At 43.1% G+C, this 25,612-nt stretch overlaps 2 protein-coding genes across 2 annotated transcripts in view; both read left to right on the forward strand.

Annotated features, from left to right (window-relative positions):
- The first annotated feature begins 23,248 nt into the window (after positions 1 to 23,248).
- Positions 23,249 to 25,612, forward strand: part of LOC105497297 (uncharacterized) — a 32,746-nt gene continuing 30,382 nt past the window's right edge. The window contains exon 1 of the mRNA XM_071077421.1: positions 23,249 to 23,481. Within this exon, the coding sequence (XP_070933522.1) occupies positions 23,249 to 23,481 (233 nt within the window). The remainder of the gene's footprint in view (positions 23,482 to 25,612) is intronic.
- Positions 23,375 to 25,612, forward strand: part of LOC105497296 (zinc finger CCHC-type containing 7) — a 278,994-nt gene continuing 276,756 nt past the window's right edge. The window contains exon 1 of the mRNA XM_071078019.1: positions 23,375 to 23,485. The gene's annotated coding sequence lies outside the window, so the exon portion shown is untranslated. The remainder of the gene's footprint in view (positions 23,486 to 25,612) is intronic.

Below are 25,612 nucleotides of genomic sequence, written 5' to 3' on the forward strand. Positions count from 1 at the left end.
GGCACATAGTAAGTGTTAAATAAATGTTAGGAATTATTTTCTCAGACCCTTAGTTCATGTTATTCCTTCTGCCTGGAATGTTCTACCCTCTGGCTTTCTGCATGCCCAGCTCCTTCTCCTTCAAGTCGCCACTTAATATCATCTCTTCAGGGAGACCTTCCTTGACCTTGTCTAGAATATATTTTCCCCCTCATCTCTGCATCACTGAATACATGGAGAATGGACCAGGGTGTCTCTAAATCCCTTCTGCTTCTTACCTTGTGTATTTTCTACTATGTTATTTTTTAGTCTTACTGTTCCTCCCATAAGCCTAGGCTATTCATTTATGTGATTAACACAGAGTAACAAACCTGTAAACTTCAGGCATATCTGATTTGGAACAAGCTGAGGAATCTGGCACCATCGAGTGGGCCACTGATTGTATTTCCAGTTTGCATCTGGTCCTTCTTGTTACATCTTTACTTCTGTTCCAGGAGTGTCATTGCCAAAAGTGGTCGGAGACTTAAAAGTTTACTTTTTCCTTTTGGCAGCATCAGTAAACTGGATTATTAAAGTTTCGTCTTCCCTCTTTGAAACTCCCAAAAGAAAAGATTTCACAAGAACAAATCTTGGCATACAAAGAAAATGAGACAAAGAATGTAATCATAATAGTAGTGAATGGTTTTCAGACTGACATCTGTACATTAAGAATATGTAAAAATACCAATTTCATGCTCTGACAACTTATTCTGCATCAGGGGTGGGGTAATATCTTGGGAATGCCAAATGTCAAAGCATTACATAATGTCAGCTATTCATGTGCTTCTTTGATGAGCTATCATTGGGAATGGGAATTCCTTAAGGGAGAGATGTCTTAAAAAGTGGAGAGGAGAGGGAAAACATAAGAAAAGGAAAGAAAGGAAGGAAAGAAGGGACAAAGGAAGAGAGATGCTGTCAAAATCATAATGAGTAATTGTGTAAAGCAAAGTTAATGTGTGTGTGTGTGTGTGTGTGTGTGTGTATATATTTTTTTTTTTTTTGAGACAGAGTCTCCCTGTGCCACCCAGGCTAGTGTGCAGTGGCTCAGTCTCAGCCCACTGTAACCTCCAATTCCTGGGTTCAAGTGATTCTTGGGCCTCAGCCTCTGAGTAGCTGGAATTATAGGCGCGTGCCACCAAACCCAGCTAATTTTTGTATTTTAGTAGAGACAGGGTTTCACCATGTTGGCCAGGCTGGTCTTGAACTCCTGACCTCATGTGATCCACCTGTTTTGGCCTCCCAAAGGGAGATTACAGGTGTGAGCCACCATGCCTGGCCTACATATTTTTATTTTATTCATTTTTATTTTTTTTTTGAGACAGAGTCTCTCTCTGTCGCCCAGGCTGGAGTGCAGTGGCACAATCTTGGCTCACTGCAAGCTCTGCCTCCTGGGTCCACGCCATTCTCCTGCCTCAGCCTCCCGAGTAGCTAGGACTACAGGCACCCACCACTACGCCTGGCTAATTTTTTTTTTTTTTTTTTTTGTATTTTTAGTGGAGACGGTGTTTCACTGTGTTATCCAGGATGGTCTCGATCTCATGACCTCGTGATCCACCGCCTTGGCCTCCCAAAGTGCTGGGATTACAGGCATGAGCCACCATGCCCAGCCTATATATTTTTAAACAGTACATACAATCCCAAATCTAAGCCACCATATGTAGGGTTTACTTATCTCTGTTTTGATTTTCCACAATTAGAACATGCATGTTTAATTTCTTTTCTTTCATAGGTGTAACTATGCTATTTTTTTGCCTGAATTTTTGTAACATCCACAGAAATCCAAGGGAAAAATGTTTTCATCATCCTATTGCTCCAAGTAATCAAACTTGCTGATTTTTTTCTGTTCTGTTCTAGTTTTTGTCCAAATACATAATATCCCGCAGTGGCTATTATAAGCTAAAATTCACATGCCTTCTAAAATTGTATCATTGGAATTTCCCCATATTATTATATGGATTTCATAATGACCACTTTAATTACTTAAGAATATTCTGAAGTATACTTACTCGTACTACAATTTACTTACCCATTCTCATGGTATTGTACTTTAGGGTACCTCCCCACTTTTTAGTTATAGGTAGTACCTATTAAACGTCTTTTGTGTTCAACATACTTTTAATGCATTCAACAAATTTTTTTTTTCTTGAGAGGGGTTTGTCTCACTTTGTCACTCAGTCTGGAGTGTAGGTGGTAAGATCCCAGCTCACTGCAACCTCAGTCTCCCAGGCTGAAGCGATCTTCCCACCTTAGGCTCCTGAGTAGCTGGTACTATACGCATGTGCCACCATGCCTGGTTTTATATATATATATATATATATATTTTGTATTTTTGGTAGAGACAGGGTTTCGCCATGTTGCCCAGGCTGGTCTTGAACTCCTGAGCTCAGGCATTCCTCCCACCTTGGCATCCCAAAGTGCTGGGGTTACAGGCATGAACTACCACTCCCGGCCCTCATTGAAGAAACTTCTATATGACATGGGCTGTGTTCGACAGTAGCGATTATCTGGAAGGATCCTGCTTCAGGGTCTAGGGATGGAGATGGACAAATGGACACACAACTGCAATTCAGAGCTCCAGTGCCTTGCTTCCCAAAGTGCGGTTCATCGACAAGAAGCATCAGCATCACCTGGAAGCTTCTTAGAATGGAAACTCTCAGGCCTTGCCCTAGACCTACTGAATGAGAATCTGAATTTTAACAAGATCCCCAGATGATTCATGTGTACATGAAAAGCCTGAGAAACCTGCCCATTCCAGGGTTTCTCTACGTTGATGGGTCACTTGATAATCCCCAGTCTCTTCAGCCTCTTTTTTACTTTTCCATAGCCACAAGCATGCTCAGGTCTCTCTTACCTTAAAAAATCCAGTAAAAAAGCTACAAACCTCCCTTGACCTGGGTCCCTCTCTAGTATGGGCTTCATAAGAAGACCTTCTGTGTGTTCCTCCATAACCGCATCTCCTACTATCTCCTCAATCCAGAGCACGCTGGTTTCTGCTCCCCACTTCACTCAGACTGCTCTGCAGATGGGCTCTGGGACCCCCCTAGCTCCCCACACATCCAGCGGTCTCTCTAGTTTTCATTTCCCTCTCTTTCCCAGTGTTACCTGACACCACAACCAATCCTGTCTCCCAAACTCTCTTCCCGAGGTCACCTGTCCCTCTCAGTTTTCTCCTATTTCTCTTACCATGCTATAGTGGTATCCCATCCTTCCCCCTCAATCCATCAACTCCCTGGTCTACCTCTTAAACCTTGAGGTTCAACCCCAGGGTGCTGTCCTTGGTTCTCTTCTCACTCTACACATTGCCCCTCAATAAGTTCATTCCTGCCCGAGATTGCAATGATCATCTTTCGGCTGAAGACTCCCCAATACACAACACATGTAGATGCAGAGCTCTCTCTTCCTGTGCCTTTCTTCTCTCTCCAATTGCCCACCAGGATTTAGCACCCGGATGTCCCAGCACTTCAAAGTCAATGAGTTCAAAAGTGGTCCCCTTAAACATCTACTCTTTCTCTGGTTTCTCTGTCTCAATAAATGGTTACACCAGCCACCCAGTGATTCTCCCCTCCTCCCCTACCCCCAACAAGTCACTATATACTGTTGATTCTCTCTCTGCTTCATCTCTTAAATCTATACTCCACATCATTCCCCTGGTTTAGTTCTCGTCACCTGTCTCCAGGATGACTGTCACAGTTGCTCAATCAGTCTCCTTGCCTCTGCTTTCACCCTCATCACCCCATCTTTCTCCAATCTAAAGTGATGGTATTATTTATAATATGAAAATATGATCCTTTGTTTTTTTTGAGACAGGGTGTGTCACTCTGTTGCCAAGGCTGGAGTGTAGGTGACACGATCACGGCCCACTGCAGCCTCAACCTCCCTGGACTCAGGCGATCCTCCCACCCCAGCCTCCCAAGTAGCTGGGACTCCAGGCATGCACACTCCCATGCCCAGCTAATTTTTTTTTTTTTTTTTTTTTTTTTTTTGTAGAGACAGGGTTTCAACATTCTGCTAGGCTGGTCTTGAACTCCTGGGCTCAAGCAATCTGCCCACCTTGGCCTCCCAAAGTGCTAGGATTATAGGCGTGAGTCACTGTGCCTGGCCTTGAAAATATGATCTTTTTTTTTTTTTTTTTTTTGGCGACGGAGTCTCGCTCTGTCGCCCAGGCTGGAGTGCAGTGGTGTGATCTTGGCTCACTGCAAGCTCCGCCTCCCGGGTTTACGCCATTCTCCTGCCTCAGCCTCCCAAGTAGCTGGGACTACAGGCACCCGCCACCTCGCCCTGCTAGTTTTTCGTATTTTTTAGTAGAGACGGGGTTTCACCGTGTTAGCCAGGATGGTCTCGATCTCCCGACCTCGTGATCCGCCCATCTCGGCCTCCGAAAGTGTTGGAATTACAGGCTTGAGCCACTGCGCCCGGCCGAAAATATGATCTTAACATATCCCTGTGACTACTATTAAACCTTTCCAAGGATGTCCAGACATATTCAATCAAAACCTCTGAGAGGTAGGATGAAGACGGGATTTTTGCTGTTCCATTTTCCCTCAAGTGCAAATTACTAGCCAACAAATAACATCCTTGGGCCAGGCGCAGTGGCTCATGCTTGTAATCCCAGCACTTTGGGAGGCCAAGGCAGGAGGATCGGTTGAGCCCAGGAATTTAAGACCAGCCTGGGCAACATAGTGAGACTCTGTCTCTATTTTAAATAATAATAATAATAATAAGGAAAGAAAAAAAAGACAAATAACATCACTGGCCCTGCACTTCAGGCACTGCAGAACCAGCAGAGTCCTTGGGAATTAAAAAGAATACTCCCTTCCGAGGTGGAGGTTGCAGTGAGCTGAGATCATACCACTGTACTCCAGCCTGGTGACAGAGCTAGATTCTGTCTCAAAAAAAAACAAAACAAAAAACCTCCCTTCCTACTGCAAGGTCTGTGATAGACTTTAGAACAGCACAGCACCCTGCAGACAGAGGCTACTAAAGTAGGGGAGTTCTTAAAAACTAGCACATTGTATCTGCCAGCCCAGATATGGCCAAAAGATTCTACTTTCTTGGAGCATGTGTCTCCAGGCCACAGACACCCCATGCAGTGGTGTGCTAATAACTGTCACTCTGGGGGAGAATGTCCAGATGTAAAGCAGCTGCTGATTTTCATAGTATATAAATATCCCCACAGTGGTTGGTTTCAAGTTACCACCATGATGGTGTTGAACACTTTGTTGGGAAGAGATGCACGGCAGCACATCATTATATAACATCTCCACCATACAGGTAAAATAAGGCAACTTACCTTAAGAACTAAGACAACAGTACAATAATTAGGGCTGGGCGTGCTGGCTCATGCCTGTGATCCTAGCACTTTGGGAGGCTGAGGCAGGAGGATCACTTGAGCCCAGGCATTTGAGACCAGCATGGCAAACATAGGAAGACCCATCTCTACAAAATGTTAAAAAATAAAGTAGCAGGCATGGTGGTGAACATCTATAGTCCCATTTTCTCAGGAAGCTGAGCCGAGAGGTTCACTTGAGCCCAGGAGTTTGAGTTTACAGAGAGCTATGATTGTGCCACTGCACTGTAGCCTTGGCAACAGAGCAAGACTGTGTCAGAAAAACCAAACAAACTAGAATTAGGAAGTGATGAATTTTGAATATTTATTATCATTTGAAAAATATAATTTATTTATTTATTTATTTATTATTATTTTTTTTTTTGAGACAGGGTCTCACTCCGTTGCCCAGACTGGAGTGCAGTGGTGTGATCTTGGCTCACCACAACTTCTACCTCCAGGCACAAGCGATTCTCCTGCCTCAGCCTCCTGAGTAGCTAGGATTACAGGCGGGCACCACTACTGCCCAGCTAATTTTTGTATTTTTAGTAGAGACAGGGTTTCACCATGTTGGCCAGGCTGGTCTCGAACTCCTGACCTCAAATGATCCACTCGCGTTGGCCTCCCAAAGTGCTGGGATTACAGGCATGAGCCACTGCACCCAGCCTGAAAAATATAATTTATTGAATTGTAAGTTTATATAATTTAATTTATAAGAATGACTGGGCTTAACAACCAGCTTGCAAAATTCCTTAAAATTTGACAATCAGCTGTCATGAGCCAGTCTGCGTTAGCTCAGGAACAATGCTGCCTCTATCCCACCATAACTGTGTTACCCCTCGCCTGGTCTCAGGCAATAGTCTCCTAACGGGCCTCTCACCTCTAGTCTCACCTTCCCCACAATAGCCACTAGAAAGGGTGTATAAAATATGTAATTGACCACATTACTCTTCTTAAAATCTTCCATGGGTCTTGATTGTCCTGAGGATAAAATCCAGTTCCTTATACCTGGACTTTGTGACCAGACCCAAACCTTCCTCTATAGCTTCCCAATACGTCTATTCTTTCACGATGTTTTCCTCTATCCCTCCATTCCCCAACATGCTGTGCTCCTGTCAGGCCAGCTCACTTGCAGTTTCACAAACACACAAGGCTGAGTCATGCCTCTATGTTGTGGCTCTGGCAGAGCCTCCTGGCTGGTGTGCTTCAGCCTGATTCCAGTTTCCACACAGAGAACACTCACTCTTATGTCAAGATTCAGAGAATCACTTGTGCAAACTTTTCTCATTCTCTTAGTTACATATGAACTCCTACTCTTGTGTTGCCATGAGCTCCACAACACTTCTATCTCTGAAGCTGTGAGTACCTTATTTCACATTTCTTTTTCTTTTTTTGTTAGTAGAGACGGGGTCTTGCCATGTTGCCCAGGCTGGTCTTGAACTCATGGCCTCAAGCAATCTTTCTGCCTTGGCCTCCCAAAGTGTTGGGATTACAGGCATGAGTCACTGTGTCTGACTGCATTTATTTATATATCTGTTTTTTTCTATCAGATTATAAACAGTCAATATAGGACTGGAGGAGATATCTACAGAGCAGGAGCTCAAGTAAGTATCTGTTAAATGACTAAACGAATGAGGGCCAAGGAAGCTCTAAAGTTGAGGTCTCAAGGGCCTGGATACAAAGACAGTGTGGTGAAGACCAGGGGGCTGGATCAGTCCTGTTCTTGCTCTTGCTTAATCAAAAAAGGCATGTCTTCCTGCTGAGAAAGAGGAACTTAGCATTGGAAGGGAATTTGAAGGTTCTGTAGCTCTCAAGAAGAGTCAGTTTCTAATTCTAACATATACTACAACATGGATTAACCTTTTTTATTTTTTTCAGACAGGGTCTTGCAAGTTGGTACCCTAAACTCGGGTCACTACCACACCCGGCTAATTTTTATATTTTCAGTAGAGACGGGGTTTCGACATGTTGGTCAGGCTGGTCTCAAACTCCTGACCTCAAGTGATCCACCTGCCTCGGCCTCCCAAAATGCTAGGATTACAGGTGTGAGCCACCATGTCCAGCCTATTTTACTACAATTTTTTAAAAAGGAGAATCACTCTGTCTCAAAAGAAAAAAAAAAAAAAAAAAAGGGAGAATCAGTCCCTAGATCTGAGGACCTGAGTTTAGGGGATCAGAGGAGGAGGGTGGGGATGAAAATAGAGCAGTGATGGGACTTCTCTTAAGAATAGCCTCCCTTTTCCCCTCCCTCCCTTTTCCCCTCCAATACTGGCTGGGTCACGTACTATGTTGGGGACAAATGCATGTCCTTGTGTGCACTCAGAGATGAATAAGACAGAGCACCTGCCCTGGAGGAGTCAGTGCTACAGGTAAGTCAGGGAGGAAGTATGCAAGCCAATTTCACAGGTGGAATGATAAGGAAAATTATACGTCATGACCCGAAATCTTCCCATTCTCCTCCTTTCCCCTCTGACCCCAGTGCATGATTCTGAGTCTCCATAAGAGGAAACCGCACAATATTCCTGGAATCAAGGTTAGATGAGAAGATTTAATAGCATTAGGAGAAACATTAGGAGAAACAATCTGGGAGACCCAGATGTTTAAAGCTCCAATTATGGAGCTTTAAATGGAGGCTTTATATTTCACACTTGGAATTAAGGTTACTAAATCCTCTAGATGTTTTCAAATAAGCCAAACTATCGCACAGATAACAGGAGAGTAATTGTAAATCGACTGAGAGGGACCTTGAGCATAAGCAATCAGGGAACAGTTTAAACAAGTCCTCATTCTACAGATGAGGAAACTGAAGTGCACAGAGATAAAGTGGCTTGAAAGTTCACACAGGAAAATTATGTCATAACTGGCACAATAATCCTGTCCTTTGACTTTTAGTTGAGGGCCCTTGATTTTTCTGCTCACCTGTTGCTTTGCTTCAATAAAATGTTGTAAAGTTTCCTTTATAAGTAGGATTTTCTCTTCTAATACTGGAATGACTCAGAGAGGGAGAAGTAAGTCTTTGCAAATGATAAATATATACTGCTGTGGGTTGAACTGTGTCACCCCAAATGATATGGTGAAGTATTAAACCCCAATATCTCAGAATGTGACCTTATTTGGCCAGGCGCAGCGGCTCACACCTGTAATCCTAGCATGTTGGGAGGCCCAGGTAGGCGGATTGCCTGAGCTCAGGAGTTGGAGACCAGCCTGGGCAACATGGTGAAACTCTGTCTCTACTAAAAACACAAAAAAATTAGCTTTAGCTGCTCTGGAGGCTGAGGCACGCGAATTACTTGAACCCAGGAGGCGGAGGTAGGTGGGAGCTGAGATTGTACCACTGCACTCCAGTCTGGGTGACAGAGCAAGACTCTGTCTCAAAAAAAAAAAAAAAAAAAAAAAAAAGAATGTGACCTTATTTGGAAACCAGCGTCATTGGAGATATCAGTTAAGATATGATGAGTTCTTAATTCAGTATGACTGATGGCCTTACAGGAAGAAGAAGGAGACACACAGGGAGAAGATGTAGCCATGTGATGACAGAGGCAGAGGTTGGAGTGATGCATCTACAAACCAAGGATTGCCAAGAACCTGCAGAAGCCAGGAAGAGGCAAGGAGGGGTTCTTTCCTAAAGACATCAGAGAGTATGAACCTGCCAACATCTTGATCTCAGACTTCTAGCCTCCAAAACTGTGAGAAAAGAAATTCCTGCTGTTTTAAGTCACCCCATTTTTTCATAATTTGTTGTGGCAACCCTAGGAAATGAATACAGTATACAGTACATTAATGTTGACAGCATGTGAGTTTCCTTGGGCCAAAAGAGGTGGGTTCCATCAGGCCTTGGGGTAGAGGCAGTTATGAAGCAAAAGTTGGGCTGGGCTCGAATATTTGGTAGTGTGAAGCCCCAAAGTTCAAGCAGCCAGCATGTCCTTATCAGGGTTTATCCCAGGATACTGACAATGGATGATGAGCAGAATCAGAAGCAAAGGTGGAGGAAATATTTGTCTTCCCATTTGAAGAAGTTGTAGTTCCAGATCTTTGATTCAGCATCTCTGATTGGGATATGAAGTTTTACGTTTTATGCAAGTTGCATCTCTCAGGTACACATCGCTGACATGAAAAGCAGCAAGTTCTCTTCCTTGTTCCCACCAAACTCCTCCTACCCCATACCCAGTCACAGACTTCTATATGATCCAAAGCCAGAAAAGATTATAAGGTGGTTGTTAAAACCTCACTCATTTTGGAGTCTTGCTGGACCACTGCAGGCTGACGGCAGTCCAGAGAGATGTGCCCATTTACTCGGTGTTAAGTCTTTGAATTAGAGTCTCTGCAGGAAACAGGTGTACATTCTAAATGAGGAATTGAGAAAAGTTTCATGAAGGGATGGTTTACAGAGGGGTGGGCAGTGCTGGGGAAGACAACAAGGTATGGTACCCTAGGGCTAGCCATTGCAAGGAGCATTCACCTTTTAGTTAGACCTAAAAGGGCAAGGAAGGGAGGAGTGGCTATATGAAGAAGGCCACCTGACAGGAGCTGTGGTCTTTTGTAGAGGAACACAATCAACTCATAGAGATGCACAGAGAGGGAACCACCTCACTAACAGCGTGACTTCATTCCCCTCCTGTCCTCCTAAATTTAGCCATGCTGCCTATTATCCAACCCCAACCAAAGACTGAAAGACAAGGAAGCTCTTCATACTTAATGGTGATAGACTGAAAGCTTTCCCCCTAAGAGCAGAAACAATATAAGGATGCCTGCTTTCATCACTGCTACTCCACATGGTACTGGGAGTCCTAGCCAGAGCAGTTTGGGAAGAAAAAGTAAAACACTCTCATCATTTGGAATCACAATAGTCATCCAAATTGGAAAGGAAGAAATATTTACAGTTGCAGAAGACAGGATTCTACATATAGAAAATCCCAAGGAGTACACAAAAGATCTATCAGATCTAGTAAGTGAATTTAGCAAAGTTGCAGGGTACAAGATGAACTCACAAAAACCAGTGGCGTATGTATACATCATCAAAAAGTGATTCTAAAAAAAAATTCCAGAATAATAAAATACAATTCTTAGAAATAAATTTAGCCAAGGAGGAAAGACTTGTACACTGAAAGTTATAAAACTGCTGAATAAAATTTAAAAAGACCTAATTTAATGTAATGAAATTCCATTGTTATACATCAGAAAACTTATGGCAATACTCCTAAAATGATCTATGGATTTAATGTAATCCCTATCAAAACTCCAATGGCCATTTTTGCAAAAACGGAAAGATTGAACCTGAAATTTATAGGAAAGCCCCAAATAGCCAAAACAATGTCGAAAAACAGAAACAAAGTTGGAGAACTCCCACTTTCTGATTTCTCTCTCTCTTCTTTCTTTCTTTCTTTCTTTCTTTCTTTCTTTCTTTCTTTCTTTCTTTCTTTCTTTCTTTCTTTTCTTTCTTTCTTTCTTTCTTTCTTTCTTTCTTTCTTTCTTTCTTTCTTTCTTTCTTTCTTTCTTTCTTTCTTTCTTTCTCTTTCTTTCTCTCTCTCTTTCCCTTCCTTCCTTCCTTCCTTCCTTCTTTTTCCTTCTTTTTCCTTCTCTCTCTCTCTCTCTCCCTCCCTCTCTGATGGAGTCTTGCTCTGTCACCCAGGCTGGAGTGTAGTGGCATGATCTCAGCTCACTGCAACCTCTGCCTCCTGGGTTCAAGCAATTCTCCTGCCTCAGGCTCCTGAGTAGCTGGAACTACAGGCGCACATTGCCACTCCTGGCTAATTTTTTGTATTTTAGTAGAGACAAGGTTTACTACAAAACTACAGTAATCAAAGCACTGTGATACCATCATAAGGATGGACGTATAGACCAACAGAATAAAGTTGAGAGTCCAGAAATTAACCCAAACACCTATGGTCATGTGATTTTCAACAAGCGTGCCAAGATCATCCAATGGGGAAAAAGACAGTCTCTTCAAAACAGTGCTGGGAGAACTGGAAAACTACATGCAAAAGAATGAAGTTGGACCCCTACCTCACTCCATATACAAAGAGTAACTCGAAATGGATCAGTGACCTAAATACAGGAGCTAAAAGTATAAAACTATTAGAAGGAAACATAGGGGTAAATCTTCACGAGTTTGGATTTGGCAATGGATACTTAAATGACACCAAAGCACAAGCAACAAAAGAAAAAATAGATCAATTAGAGTTCACAAAAAGTAAAACTTTTGCAAATCAAACGATATTATCAATAAAGTGAAAAGGCAACCTACAGAATGGGAGGAAATATTTACAAATCATATCTCATAAGGGTTTAATATCCAGAATATATAAAGAATGCTTACAATTCAAAACAAAAATACAAACAATTTGAAAATGGGTAGTGAGGCCAGGCATGGTGGCTTATGCCTGTAATCCCAGCACTTTGGGATGCCAAGGTGGGTGGATCACCTGAGGCCAGGAGTTCAAGACCAGCCTAGCCAACATGGTGACACCCCATCTCTACTGAAAATACAAAACTTAGCCAGGCATGGTGGCACATGCTTGTGCTCCCAGCTACTGGGGAGGCTGAGGCGGGAGAATCACTTAAACCGGGAAGATGGAGGTTGCAGTGAGCCAAGATCATGCCACTGCACTCCGGCCTGGATGACAGAGTCAGATGCTGTCCCCTGCCACCCCGCCCCCAGAAAAAGAATGAAGTACTGATACTCACTACAACTTGGATGAACCTCAAACATTTTTGTGTTATGTAAAAGGAACCAGACACAAAAAGTTACATATTGTATGATTCCTTTTACATGACATACCTTGAATAGGCAAATCCGAGACAGAAAGCAGATTCGTGGTTGTCAGAGAATGAGGAAGGGGAGATGGGGAGTTATTACTTAAAGCATATGGAGTATTCTTCTGGGGGGTGATGAAAAAGTGTTGAAACCAGAGAGAAGTGGTGGTGGTTGTATTAGGCTGGTGCAAAAGTAACTGCGGTTTTTGTCAAAACTTTTAATTACTTTTAATGGCAATTACTTTGCGCCAACCTAATGCAACATTGTGAATGCAATAAATGCTGCCGAACTGTACACTTTTAAATGACTAACGGGGCAGGGCTTGGTGGTTCCTGCCTGTAATCCCAGCGCTTTGGGAAGCTGAAGCAGGGGGGATCACTTGAGATCAGAAGTTCAAGACTAGTGTGGGCAACCTAGCAAGACCTAGTCTCTACAGAAAATGAAAATTTAAAAATTAGGTGGGGGTGGTGGGGTATGCCTGTAGTCCCAGCTACTCGAGACGCTGAGGTAGGAGGATGGCTTGAGCCCAGGAGTTCAGGGTTACAGTGAGCTATGATTTTGCAACTGCACTCCAGTCTAGGCAATGAACAAGACCCTGTCTCTTAAAAAAAAAAAAAAATAGCCGGGTGCGGTAGCTCATGCCTGTAAGCCCAGCACTTTGGGAGGCTGAGGCAGGCGGATCACAAGGCCAAGAGATCGAGACCATCCTGGCCAAAATGGTGAAACCCGTCTCTACTGAAAATACAAAAATTAGCTGGGTGTGGTGGCAGGTGCCTGTAGTACCAGTTACTCAGGAGACTGAGGCAGGAGAATCACTAGAACCTGGGAGGTGGAGGTTCCAGTGAGCCGAGATTGCAACACTGCACTCCAGCCTGTGCAGGTGACAGAGGAAGACTCCATCTCAAAAAAAAAAAAAAAAAGAAATACAGAACTATATTCTGTCTATGTGACATGCACTTTATGTAAAGACAAGTTGAAAGTAAAAGGATAAAAAACAATGTACTATGCAAATAGTTACAAAGACTGCAGAGACTATACTAATATCAGATAAAGTAGATGTCAAGAAGAAACTATTACAAAGATAAAGAGGGACTTTTCTTAATAAAAAATGATTCATCCATGTAAGTGTATATTTTTAATAACAACTTCAAAATAGCTGAAGCAAAAATGGTCTCAAATAAATTAAGAAACATGTAAGTTTTCCATTATGGTTGTGCCACATGCTATTTAATCTTTTCCTGATTGATGGGCATTTAATTTGTTTCTGATTTTTTTTTTACTATTGCCACAATGAATATATTTGTTCGTGTGTACATATATCTATATCTATATCTACCTATACTTATGTAGTAGTGTCTACTTAGGAAAGATTCCTAGAATGGATTTGCTGGGTCAAAGGTCATTATGTCATTTTATTAACATTTTATCAAAATCATATTTTAGTTTGATTCAGTACAGCCAAATTCTTCTTCTAAAAGACTTCATCAATTTACCCTCCTACCAACAGTGTATGAGTATACATTTCTTTTGTTGTTGTTCTAACACTGTTTTCCCATCGCTCCTTGGATAGAAATAAAATTTCTTCGCATGCATTCAAGCCCCAGCCTGGCCCTTCCTTATGTCTCCAGGCCCTCCAGTGCTCCTACTCCCCTCTACTCTTGTCTCCAGCTCCAGTGACATTTCAGTCTCTATTGATTTGCTCCAGGACCTTTGCACCTGCTGTTTCCTCTGCCTGAAATACTTTACCCTTCATGCTTCTTTCAGTTTATTCCTACTTATCCTTCAGATCTCATGTCCTGACTTTGTAGAAGCCTTCTCTAACTTTCCTGAATAGGTCCATATCTCCATTATAGTTTCTCATAGAGCCTCTCATATATAGCATTTATCTAAGATACAGTTTTGCATTGGTTTTATTTATTTGTTTAAATACTTTTTTTGTAGAGACATGGTCCCTATGTTGACGAGGCTAGTCTCAATCTCTTGGCCTCAAGCAATCCTCCTGCCTCAGCCTCCCACAAGTGAGCCACCATGCCTGGCCTGCACTGGTTTTCTTTCCCTCTTTATTTTTGAGACAGGGTCTCACTCTCTTGCCCAGGCTGGAGTGCAGTGGCATGATCATGGCTTACTGCAGCCTGGACTTCCTGGGCTCAGGTGATTCTCCGCCTCAGCCTCCCAAGTAGATGGGAATACAAGTGCCCGCGAGCAGGCCCAGCTAATGTTTTGTATTTTTTGGTAGAGATGAGGATTTGCCATATTGCCCAAGCTAGTCTCAAACTCCTGGGCTCAAGGGATCCTCCTGCCTTGGCCTCCCAAATTGCTGGAATTACAGGCATGAGCCACCCTGCCTGGCCGTTCACTAATAGAGCTTTCTTACCAGTCTGGAGCTTTCTTTAGCTAATATTCAGATGGGTAGATTCTCTCTGTGCCAAGAAACCAACATAGATGATAATAAAAACTCTCTCACTATTTCCACACAGCTGAGCATAGGCACAGAAAAGAGAAAGTTCCAGGGGGTAAGTTCTGAGAGCAACAGCATAGCACAATGAGAAAAAAGCCATTCTCTGGAGAGAGACATCAAACATTCTGAAGAAACTGTGTGGGAGCTCCAGGATTTTAACAGATCTGTCCATAGCAAGCAAGAACAGGGATTGCTAGAGCCATGCAACTAGAGTTGTTGAAGACTGTACAGGAAACAGGAAGTTTGAGGTATTGGGGATAGGGAGACAGAACCTTCTGCAATTAATAGGTCTGATATAAGAAATACACCACCCACATGCAGACTGGTCAATCAACCACAGAAGAATATCAGATCCTGAAGGGAGGCAGAGGAAGACGATATCATAGAGACAGTCCTTTTAAAGCCCCATATTGCTAATGGTTTCACCAATTGAGTAAGAAACAATGGATAATAATGGTTGAAACACAAAGCATCACATCTATAGTTTATCATATATAATTGTGCTTGGAAGTTGACTGCAGTAAACTGTGGCTCACATGACAGAATGATCTTAATTATTTTTAATTAGTTTCTTTTGTAGTTAATCTAAAGTCCTGAGTAAAATAATTCACGGTAGCATTGCCACAAAGACATGTGGAAACTGAAAACTGTAGGCATAATTCTGGGGTCCAGGATGGGCAGCTGAAGAGAGCAGCCCTTCTACAGATGACACCTAAATAAGCCCTGTTTGAGCATGTGTGATCCTTCATGTCTCATAATCTGTGGATCCAGGGCTCATGGACATTTAAAAGAAAGGCATGCCTTTTTAGGCAGCTTCTCAGCATGTTACTGATGACATGCTTTAAGGTTTCTCATACAGAATCTGATGATTCTTAAATAAATTAGAATCCCAACAGTTTTGCTAGTCAGTATTCATTATACAGTCACTTAGAGCTAAGCCTTGAGAAATAAAATTCCAACTAAGAATAATAACAAAAACCGGGAATGGCACCCTTGAAATACTAGTTCTTTATCCCTAGGATTTTACTGTAATGAGAATATTATCATGTATATAGTTTAATTTATAATATACATTTTTAAATTTCATGATTTCATAAGGTAAGGCAGTCTCCAAGAAAAATTAAAAGCCATCTATATGAATGTCCAAATTTTCAAGAACGATTTCATAGCCTGGTTGAAAATTGTGTGCTCTCTCCATCACCTTGCAATTTGAAGAACTGCAAAATCATGAATAATACAAAAGGATGTTAAACTTTTCAACAAATCCAGATGGGTACCAATGTCATTGAGAATTCCTGAGAATCACCTTGATTGCTGCTTCAGACCTAGGAGCTTGAATTGAATATCACTTACCAGTTGGAATCTAATGGCTTAAGTGATGACAGTTTCTACAATAACATTGGTATTGTTTACTTTTAAAATTGTACAGACACTAAGTTTGTATTTTTATCAAATAAAAAATGTCCAAACTTTAACATTCAGTCATTTCCCTTGCTAGCCTTCTATTTCTTCTCCCTTATCATTTAGACTTTGGTGCAATAGAAAGAATGATGGATTGTGAAATGTAGGCCAGTTTTTTTTTTTTTTTCTTTTGAGACAGAGATTGTGCAGTGGCACAATCTCGGCTCACTGCAACTTCCGCCTCCCGGGTTCAAGAGATTCTCCTGCCTCAGCTTCCTCAGTAGCTGGGATTATAGGCGTGTGCCACCATGCCTGGCTAATTTTTGTATTTTTAGTAGAGACAGGGTTTCACCTTGTTGGCCAGGCTGGTCTCGGACTCCTGACCTCAGGTGATCCACCCTCCTAGGCCTCCCGAAGTGCTGGGATTATAGGTATGAGCCACCATGCCCGGCCTGCAGGCCAGTTTCAACGCTAACCTTTGCTGGGACCTTGCAAATCTCTTCTTCATTTTGCATCTTAGTTGTCCCTTCTGCAAAATGAGAGAGTTGGACTAGATGTCCCTTTCAGCCACGATTCTAGGGTTTCCATTGTTCCACACAGTCACTGGATGAAGAGACATCACCAATGCAAAGACTGAGCCGCCATGAGAACTCACGTTATGTCTTGCAAGACTTGAGACTGGGTATAATGGAGGCCTAAAGTCTTTACTTCCAATCTTAGGTAGCAGGGAAATATGTCCATTTGTGGGTTATGCTGCTCATCATCCCTCTACTCCCTGTCTACCCACACCATGCTATGTCCTGGATATTCAGAGTCAGGGCTTGTCAACACAGAAGACTCGCACACTTGTGTGATGCTTTTGCTGATCCTGTTCCTTTGACAGAAGATCCCCCTGCTTCTCTACCTAGAAACTCTCACTCATTCTTTTCATTTTGTCTTTTAATTTTATATTTTGACATAATTTCACATTTGGAGAAAAAATGCAAAATCAATACAAAGAATTCTCATATACCTTCTACTCAGATCCCCAAAATGTTAACTTTTTACACACTCCTCTCTCTCTCCCTCTAGCTCCCAGAATTTTTTTTTCTGAGCCACTTAAGCATCAGTTTCAGACACGATGCCCCTTTACTCCAGGTACTTCAGCGTGCTCAACCTGAAAAATAAAACCAAGGCGTTCCCCTACATAACCATAATGTAAATATAAAAATCAGGGAAATAACGTTAATGCAGTATTGTCCTCTAACCTAGATCTGGATGTTGCCAATTGTTGCTTTAATGTGGTACAGTTCCTCGGTCTTTCTTTCCTTTTCCTGACACTGACAGTTTTGAAGAGATAAGTACAGCATTTTTAGAGTGTACCTCAATTAGTCTTAGAAAGGTCCCTCATCGTTATATTCAAGTTTTGCACTTTTGATGTGAATGCCACAGAAGTAATGTGCTGTTTTTCTCAATGAATCACATCTTACTTTTTAAAGTGAAAGTCATTCTTCAATCTCCTCCATTCCTACTCCCCTCCTGAGAGGTAAATAACCACTGTTAATGATTGGTATTCATCTAGTATTTTGTCTATGCACTTACATACACACATCTCTATATACAGGCACACTTGTACCCTTTAAAAACATAACAAAAATGAGAACACTATATACATACTGCTCTGGAATTTACCTTTTTTCACTTAAGTGTACATCTTTGGGAATCTTTCCATGTCAGTGCATGCAGATTTCCTTTATTCTTTTAAAAGTGGCTATATATATATATATATATATTTTTTTTTTCCCCCCTAGAGACTGCATCTGGCTATGTTGCCCAGGCTTGTCTCATACTCCTGGGCTCAGGAAATCTGCCCTCCTCAGCCTCCCAAAGTGTTAGGCTTACAGGCGTGAGTCACCACACCCAGCCAAAAGTGGCATAATATTTTTTAATAGTATAAACATGTTCTTGTTTAGTTTGTTTCCTACTAATGAACATTTCCATTGTTTTCTATCACAATGTTTGTACATAAATTTAAGAACATACCTCATTTATAATTGTGATAGATGCTACCAAATAGCTCTCCTAACACATTTTTCCAGTTTGTATTCTCATCTACTGTGCATGAGATAATTTGCGTTTTTCTGACTGTTGGTGATGTGGAGCACCTATTCATGGCCTTTGGGTTTCCTGTTCTGTGAATTGCCTGTTAGTGGTCTTTGCTGTGAGAATGCTGAATTGGTCGGTCTTTTTCTGACTACTTATTTCTCCAGGCCTCACTCAACTCTGTTCCTCTGCAGAGGCTTCTCCATTTCCCCTAATCAGCCACCACCCCCTCCTCTGCTGTCCCATAACACTGTTCACACCGTGCCCAGGCCTTCATTTACCAACCATTCCATACAGAATCTACTCATTCCAAAAGTGTCCACTGTGAGCCCTCTCTGTGCTTGGCCTTGGGCTAGGTGCTGGGTGGAAAGACACGAGCCACTCATCATAGACTCCATGCTAAAGTTCAGTTTTGAAACGCAGCTTTGAGCATAGAAAACAGCATGAGTTTTAGATCTAGACATAACTTGAGTTGAATTCCAGCTTCACCACTTCCCAGCTGTGTAACTCAGAGCAAGTCACTTGATCACTCCAAGTCTCCATTTCCATACTAGTGAGGTGGGGCTAATTCCTCCCTTAGAGAGTCACTTGAAGCTGGACAAGAGACAATATATCTGAAGTGGTTAGCCAGGGCCCATTTACACAGTAGGCTTGCAGTGAATGAATGGTAGTTGAAAGGCAACTCTTAAGAGGTCAAAATCAGTTAGTTCTCAGAGGTTCTAGGAGCCATTAATAAACTGGAAAATAAAAAGGAAGGAGGCAGCTCCTCTGTTTGCAATGCAAAGGATATGGATGAGTGCCGCTTGCCCAGATCCTGCTACAGAACATCCTCTATCTTTCCTGGTCTCTGCAGCAGATTTCTGCTTTGTCCTGGCCCCTGTCCCAATTCAGCTGTGCACTGTTGATGTACTACTGCCACTGCTGTGGGAAGAACAGGTGCTTTCCTTCTCAAATAAATGTTGGTCTCTTTAGAAGATACTGTGTAAGAAATACTTCAGGATACTTATGCAAGCTGTCACCCATGATTTCAAGAAGTAGGGGCTGGGCACTGTGGTTCACACTGAGGCGGGAGGACTGCTTGAGACAGGAGTTCAAGACCAGCCTGGTCAACATGGCAAGATCCCATCTCTACAAAAATGTATATATCTTTAAATTAGCCAGGTGCAGTGTGGCGATCCATGCTTCTTGGGAGGCTGAGGTGGGAGCATCTCTTGAGCCCAGGAGGTTGAGGCTGCAGTGATCTGTATGCACACCACTGCACTCCAGCCTGAGTGACAGAGTGAGACCCTGTGTCGGAAAAAAAAAAAAAGGAGAAGCGGGGACTAGAGACAGCTTCAATTAGAAAGAGAAATGCTGTGTATGTGGAGAGAGAGGCTGAAGTGGAAAGTTTCCCTGAAGACCCAAAACTTCAGCGGAGTAGGGTGAGTGGGTATATGTTAGAAGGACAGGGAGAAGGACTTTACAGGCAGTGGAGTGTTCTTTGCAAAGGCACAGATGTGGGAGGGCATAGTGTGTTCTGGCAACTGCTCAGGATTCAGCGTCAATGGTAGGCAGATGTCAGCTCAAGAAGTGCCTTTTATGCCATCCAAAGGACTCTAGGTTTTAAGATATAAACTAAAGGGGTAGGCTGAAGCATTCTGAGCATGGGAAAGCAGTAAATGTGTGTTGAATGCATGTGTGACAGTGGGAAGATGGGACATGGTAATTAGGAGTACAGTCATGTGTCATTAAAGACTGGGATATGTTCTGAGAAATGCATCATTAGCTAACTTCATTGTTGTACAAACATTATTGAGTGTATTTACAGAAACCTAGATGGTATAGTCAACTACACACCTAGGCTATACGGTAGAGCATATTGCTCCTAGGCTAGATAACTGCATGTTACCGTACTGAATACTATAGGTGATTGTAACACAATGGTATTTGTATATCTAAATATGGAAAAGGTACAATAAAAATATGATAAAATAATCTTATAGGGCCACTGTAGTATGTGCAGTCTGTTTCTGACTGGAACATTATTAAGTAGCACATGACTGTATGTCCTAAACTTAAGGCCTTCTATAAGTGTTACTTAGCCTTTCTATATCTGTTCCCTCCCTCCCTCCCTTCTTTCCTTCCCTTCCTTTCTTTCTTTTTTTTGGTGAAATAAGAATTTAAAAAATCAACTTGAAAGTGTTGGCCAGGCTCTGTAATTCAGGCTCACACCTGTAATCCCAGCACTTTGGGAGGAAGAGGCAGGAGGCTTGCTTGAGCCCAGGAGAGCAGGAGTTCAAGACCAGCCTGGGCAACACGGGATACCACAGCTCTATAAAAACAAAAAGAAAAAAAAAAAAAAAGAAGAAGAAAGAAAAATTAGCAGGTCCCAGTAGCGTGAGCTTGCAGTCCCAGCTACTTGAGAGGCTGAGGTGGGAGCAACACTTGACTGTAAGGTAGGTTACAGAGAGATGTTATAGTGCCACTGCACTCCAGCCTGGGTGACAAGAGCAAGACTTCATCTCAAAAAAAAAAAAAAAAATACAACCCACAAAATATTGTTGAAATTTAAAATATTATATATAATAGATATATAGGAATAATACTGGCACTTAATAAAAGCTCAATATTTTTAAAAAGGTGACATTTGTTTTATACAATACACATTACCTAAACAAACAATCCAGTCACCTGTGAGCTGCTTCTATGCCTCTTTCCTTATCTGCAAAGTGGTTCTCCAGTTTTACCTTTTCATAGTACCCTGTCCTTCTCCTTCCCAGCACTTACCACAATGTTAATTAAATGTTCTAATTCTTTTCTAGCCAAACTCTTAGACTTTAACTGTTTTCCCAGCCAGACTCCTGGCTCTGTGAGACCAGTTGCTTAAAAATGTAGTGCTTATCTGCACTTTCTAACACCACCCATCTCTTAACACACGTAAGTCACACTTATCTTGAGGAGAATTGAGAGGGGCCAATGAACTGGCAAAGTGTTTCATTATGACAGGAGAAAAATAGCTCAGAGCAATCCATGCTATATTAAAAGTATGCAACAATTTACTTTATTTTAATCTTTTTTTACATTCCTGGTAACTCACAGAACAAAACAATTTATTTTTATTTCTATTTAATAATTTAAGAAATAAAGATGGGGTCTCACTATGTTGCCCAGGCTGAGTTTGAACTCCTGGACTAAAGAGATCCTCCCACATCACCCTCCCAAAGTGCTGGGATTACAGGCATGAGCTACCATGCCTGGCCCCTCAATTTTTTTTTAAATTAAAGATATGGGGTCTCTTATCCAGGCTGGAGTGCAGTGGTGTAATCATAGCTCACAGTGACCTTGAACTTCCAGGCTCAAGCAATCTTCCCACCCCAGCCTCCTGAGTAACTAGGACTACAGGCCTGCCCCATCACACAGCTAATATTTAAAATTTAAATTTTTTTTAAATTTTAATTTTTATTTAATTTTTATAAAAGGATTTTATAAAAACGAGATTTATTCTTTATCTAATTTTATTTTTTGAGACAGGATCTCAGTCTCTTACCCAGGCTGGAGTGCAGTTGCGTGGCGCATCACCGCGCCCGGCTAATTTAAAAAAAAAAAAATTTTTTTTCTATTTTCTTTTTTTTTTTTTTTTTTTTTTTTTGAGACGGAGTCTCGCTCTGTCGCCCAGGCTGGAGCGCAGTGGCCGGATCTCAGCTCACTGCAAGCTCCGCCTCCCGGGTTTACGCCTCCTGCGTCAGACTCCCGAGTAATTGGGACTACAGGCGCCCGCCACCTCGCCCGGCTAGTTTTTTGTATTTTTTAGTAGAGACGGGGTTTCACCGTGTCAGCCAGGATGGTCTCGATCTCCTGACCTCGTGATCCGCCCGTCCCGGCCTCCCAAAGTGCTGGGATTACAGGCTTGAGCCACCGCGCCCGGCCAATTTTAAAAGATTTTTAAGAGATAGCCTCTCGGTATATTACCGAGGCTGGTTTCGAATTCTTGGCCTTAAGAGATCCTTCCCCCTTAGGCTCCCAAAGTGCTGAGATTACAGGTGTGAGCAACCCCACCAGCCTGGCCAGGCATTCAAAATTTATCATGCCCAGAGGGACCTGAGTATGAGACCTCAGTCAGCACCATCCCCATGTACACTAGCAATTGTTTAAAGGCACTTTGTTCTTTTCTGTCCTGTACAAGCATCACCCTTTATCTTCGTGTTCCTAGAATTCCTGATAGAAAGAACAACGTATAGCCAATGGATAGGTTGTTATTTTAACGTAAATTCTTGCCATACAATTTAGCAAGGGCCTCTTTTCTTTTTTCCTTTAAAAATTCACTTGTGGCCGGGTGCAGTCGCCCACGCCTGTAATTCCGGTACTTTGGGAGGAAGAGGTGGAAGGATCAATCCCTTTAAGCCAAGAGTTCGAGCTTCCTGGCCAACCAAATAACTCACTTGAAACTGCAGCTAAGATCATGTATTAAATTAAAGGTAACTTGAATTGATGCTCCCAGGTTGCATTCCTGAGACTTGGCCCAAATAAATTCTCTATTTATATTAACTTTGCCTCAGTTTTTCCCTTAGGTTGATAGTTATTTCTAAAGTTGTACAAATGGGTTTACCTTGAGTATTAAAATAAGGTGTGAGAAAGGCAACTGAAACCAGAGGCTCCCATCACAGTCTCGTAGCCTTCGGAGGCTTCCAAAGGATCAGCATTAACTCCAATATTTAGCAGTAGTGCAGCTCTTCAAGATTCATAAAGTGTTAAATCTGTTGCCTGGAATTCCAGAAACACGGGGAGGAAGCGCCCAGTGTGAACTGTGTTCAACTTAAACCTAAAGGTAAAAGCGACCAGCCTAAGATCAGGAGCGCAAGGAAGAAGCTTGAAGCCATGCGCTCTCAAGGAGGCATTTCCCGCTCCAGGGCTACCCAGGACCGCGGGCCAAGCTGCCAGACGCCACGGCCCTCGTCACGCAGGCGATCAGCTTGGCTCCCGCGCCACGTGGCACTTGGGGGGCGTCCACCGAGCGCCAGGGAGAAGGAGGCAGAGCCCGGCCTCAATCCCGCCTGGGTCCTCATGGGACTTGTAGTTTTCCTTGCGGACATAACAGGGCACGAACTCCGCGGCTTTTGCCCGGTAAATAGCATCTTTTCCGTACGAGTCATTCAAATAATAGACGCAGCCTAGCTAACTTCAAGAGAAGATGGGAAGGGGAAGGGGCAAAGCGAAGAAGGCAAACCTAAAGATGATAGGCGGGGCAGAGAAAGGGTTCGCACTCAGTACGCATGCGCACAGCAGGCGCGGCAGGTGGGCGGACACAGAAAGGCGACGCCGAGAGCCGGGTTGTCCCGGAAATGCCTTCCCTCCTCCCGGGTCTGCGTGGACGCGGCCTCCTTACCTCATTTGTCGTCGCCCCTCCCCGTCTTCTCTCTACGCGTTTTGGTTCCCGGCTGGTGCTTCCTGTTTGCAACCGCGGCAGTGAGTATGTCTGTGACGGACCCCGAACCACCCGCGGCCTGGGACGCCTGCCTACCCTACGTCTCTCCCGCCGGGCTGTGGAACTAGCGCGTGCCCCCTCGCCAGCCTCGACGTCTCCCGTCCGCCCCTCACTCGTGGCAGGGCGCAGCTCCTGGTTCCTCAGTTGCGCGCCTACCCACGCTGCCGGGCTGCGGGTCTGGGGGTCCGCGTCTCCCTGGCCCTCCAAGGGCTAAGGCCGTGATTCTGGAGCGGCTGGGCGTCCAGGGCCTCGGTGGGGGTGGCGTGTCTGCCGTTTTTACTTCCCCGTAAGACCCCCAGTCTTGTAGGGAAGCCAGTCAGTGAAGCGCAGAGATCTCGGCGCGCCGAGAGGGAATCCAGTCTTTGAGGACCGAGTAGTCCCGGGCCACCTCCCGCCTCTGCTGTCAGAAGCAGCAGCTGCAGCCGTGGAATCCAAGATTTCGGGAGCTGTGTCCCTTTCCTCATGTAAAACAAGTAGACTTGGACTGTGTTTACTAAGGTGCCCTTTATCCCTCCCATCCTGTGAGCGGACAGTTGCCTTCAACTTTCGGGAAGAGCTGCCGGTTCGGTGGAAAAGCTGTGGCTGGGAATCAGGAGGCCTGTGTTCTAGCCGTGGCTCCCCCACGAACTCGCTGGCGACTCCCAAAAGCTCTTATTGAGGCTGGATTTAAGATTATTTCAAATTACACTATTGAATTAGGGGCTCCATTAGGGCCTTTTTCGCTCAGTAAGTTTATCTGAGCCCGTTTCTCCAACTATAAAACGAGAGCGTTCAGTTTGATGACTTTTCAGGTCCCCTCAGAACCTCTTGACTTTGTGGTTCTCTTTTTCTTTTTAAACTTTTATCTAAGACCGTTAGAGAAGTGACTTCGTGTTTTGAATAGTTAGGCTGTCACATACAAAGACTTTTAAATGGATTGTGTGTATATTTAGGAAAGTATTATGCTTTGGAGACAGTTTAGCATTGCTGCTTTCAAGGGAATCTGAGGATGAGGAATAAACTCAGGAAGGATCGCAAGTGAGGATTATAGTAGTATGTTAGGTATCAGGGTAAGAGACTGCATGACCGAAGGAAAAGGGCTAAGGGAAAGGTGAAGGAAATGTTTCCGGATAGGATTAATTCTCATGAAAATCATGTCTATATCCCAAGAAGAGCTGGGACTTACGTGACTAAATTTAGCTTATTTTTTTCCCACCGAAATACTGTGTTCTGTCTTTTGTGACCTTTGTTTTACACATTTGGATTCTCCACCCCAATCTCAGATTTGATTCAGAGTGGCCGTCGCATTTAAAAATGGACATTTTAACCCCTTAGTCAGTTGTGTTTCACCTGTCACTATGAGGACAGCTTATTAAGAGTAAGAAAGAAATTTTACGTTGAAAGTATATTCATCACATTCCAATGACATTTGGACTGAAAATGAGGCTGTGGTTTTGATTTAAATCGGCCTGAAAGGAATGCCTATGTCATCAAGAAGGAACATCTAGGGAGGCTAAAGGTGCTTTGGAAGTAAGCAAAAGGTCAGAATGACCAGTAGGTAGACTGTGAGAGCAGAAGGATTGATTAAAGATTGTATGAAGCGGGGCGGGGCACGGTAGTTCATGCCTGTAAATCCCAGCACTTTGGGACGCCCAGGCGGGGGGGATCACCTGATGTCAGGAGTTCCAGACCATCCTGACCAAAATCGAGAAACCCCGTCTCTACTAAAAATACAAAAATTAGCCGGACATGGTGGCACACGCCTGTAATCCCAGTTACTTGAGAGGCTGAGGCATGAGAATCACTTGAACCCGAGAGGGTGTGCCGAGATCGCGCCATTGCACTCCAGCCTGGGCAACAAGAGCGAAACTCCGTCCCCCGCAAAAAAGTAAATTCTGAAAGCTTAAATAAGCCTTAAGATGTCTAGTTTAAAACAATTCGGTCAATGAACACTGCTCCCTCTTTTGAATGGGAAGAGCCTTTGCAGTTATTCTATAACTGTTTTATATTTGTTAAGCTATTTTAATTCTTAGAGTTTCATTTCCATTTCCATTATATTTTAGGATCTTATATAAGAAACATATTTCTGGTCATGGGATTGATAAAGTCTTTGAGTACTAACTTGGGAGATTC

The sequence above is a fragment of the Macaca nemestrina genome, chromosome 14 (assembly GCF_043159975.1).
Source record: "Macaca nemestrina isolate mMacNem1 chromosome 14, mMacNem.hap1, whole genome shotgun sequence".
NCBI lineage: Eukaryota > Metazoa > Chordata > Mammalia > Primates > Cercopithecidae > Macaca > Macaca nemestrina.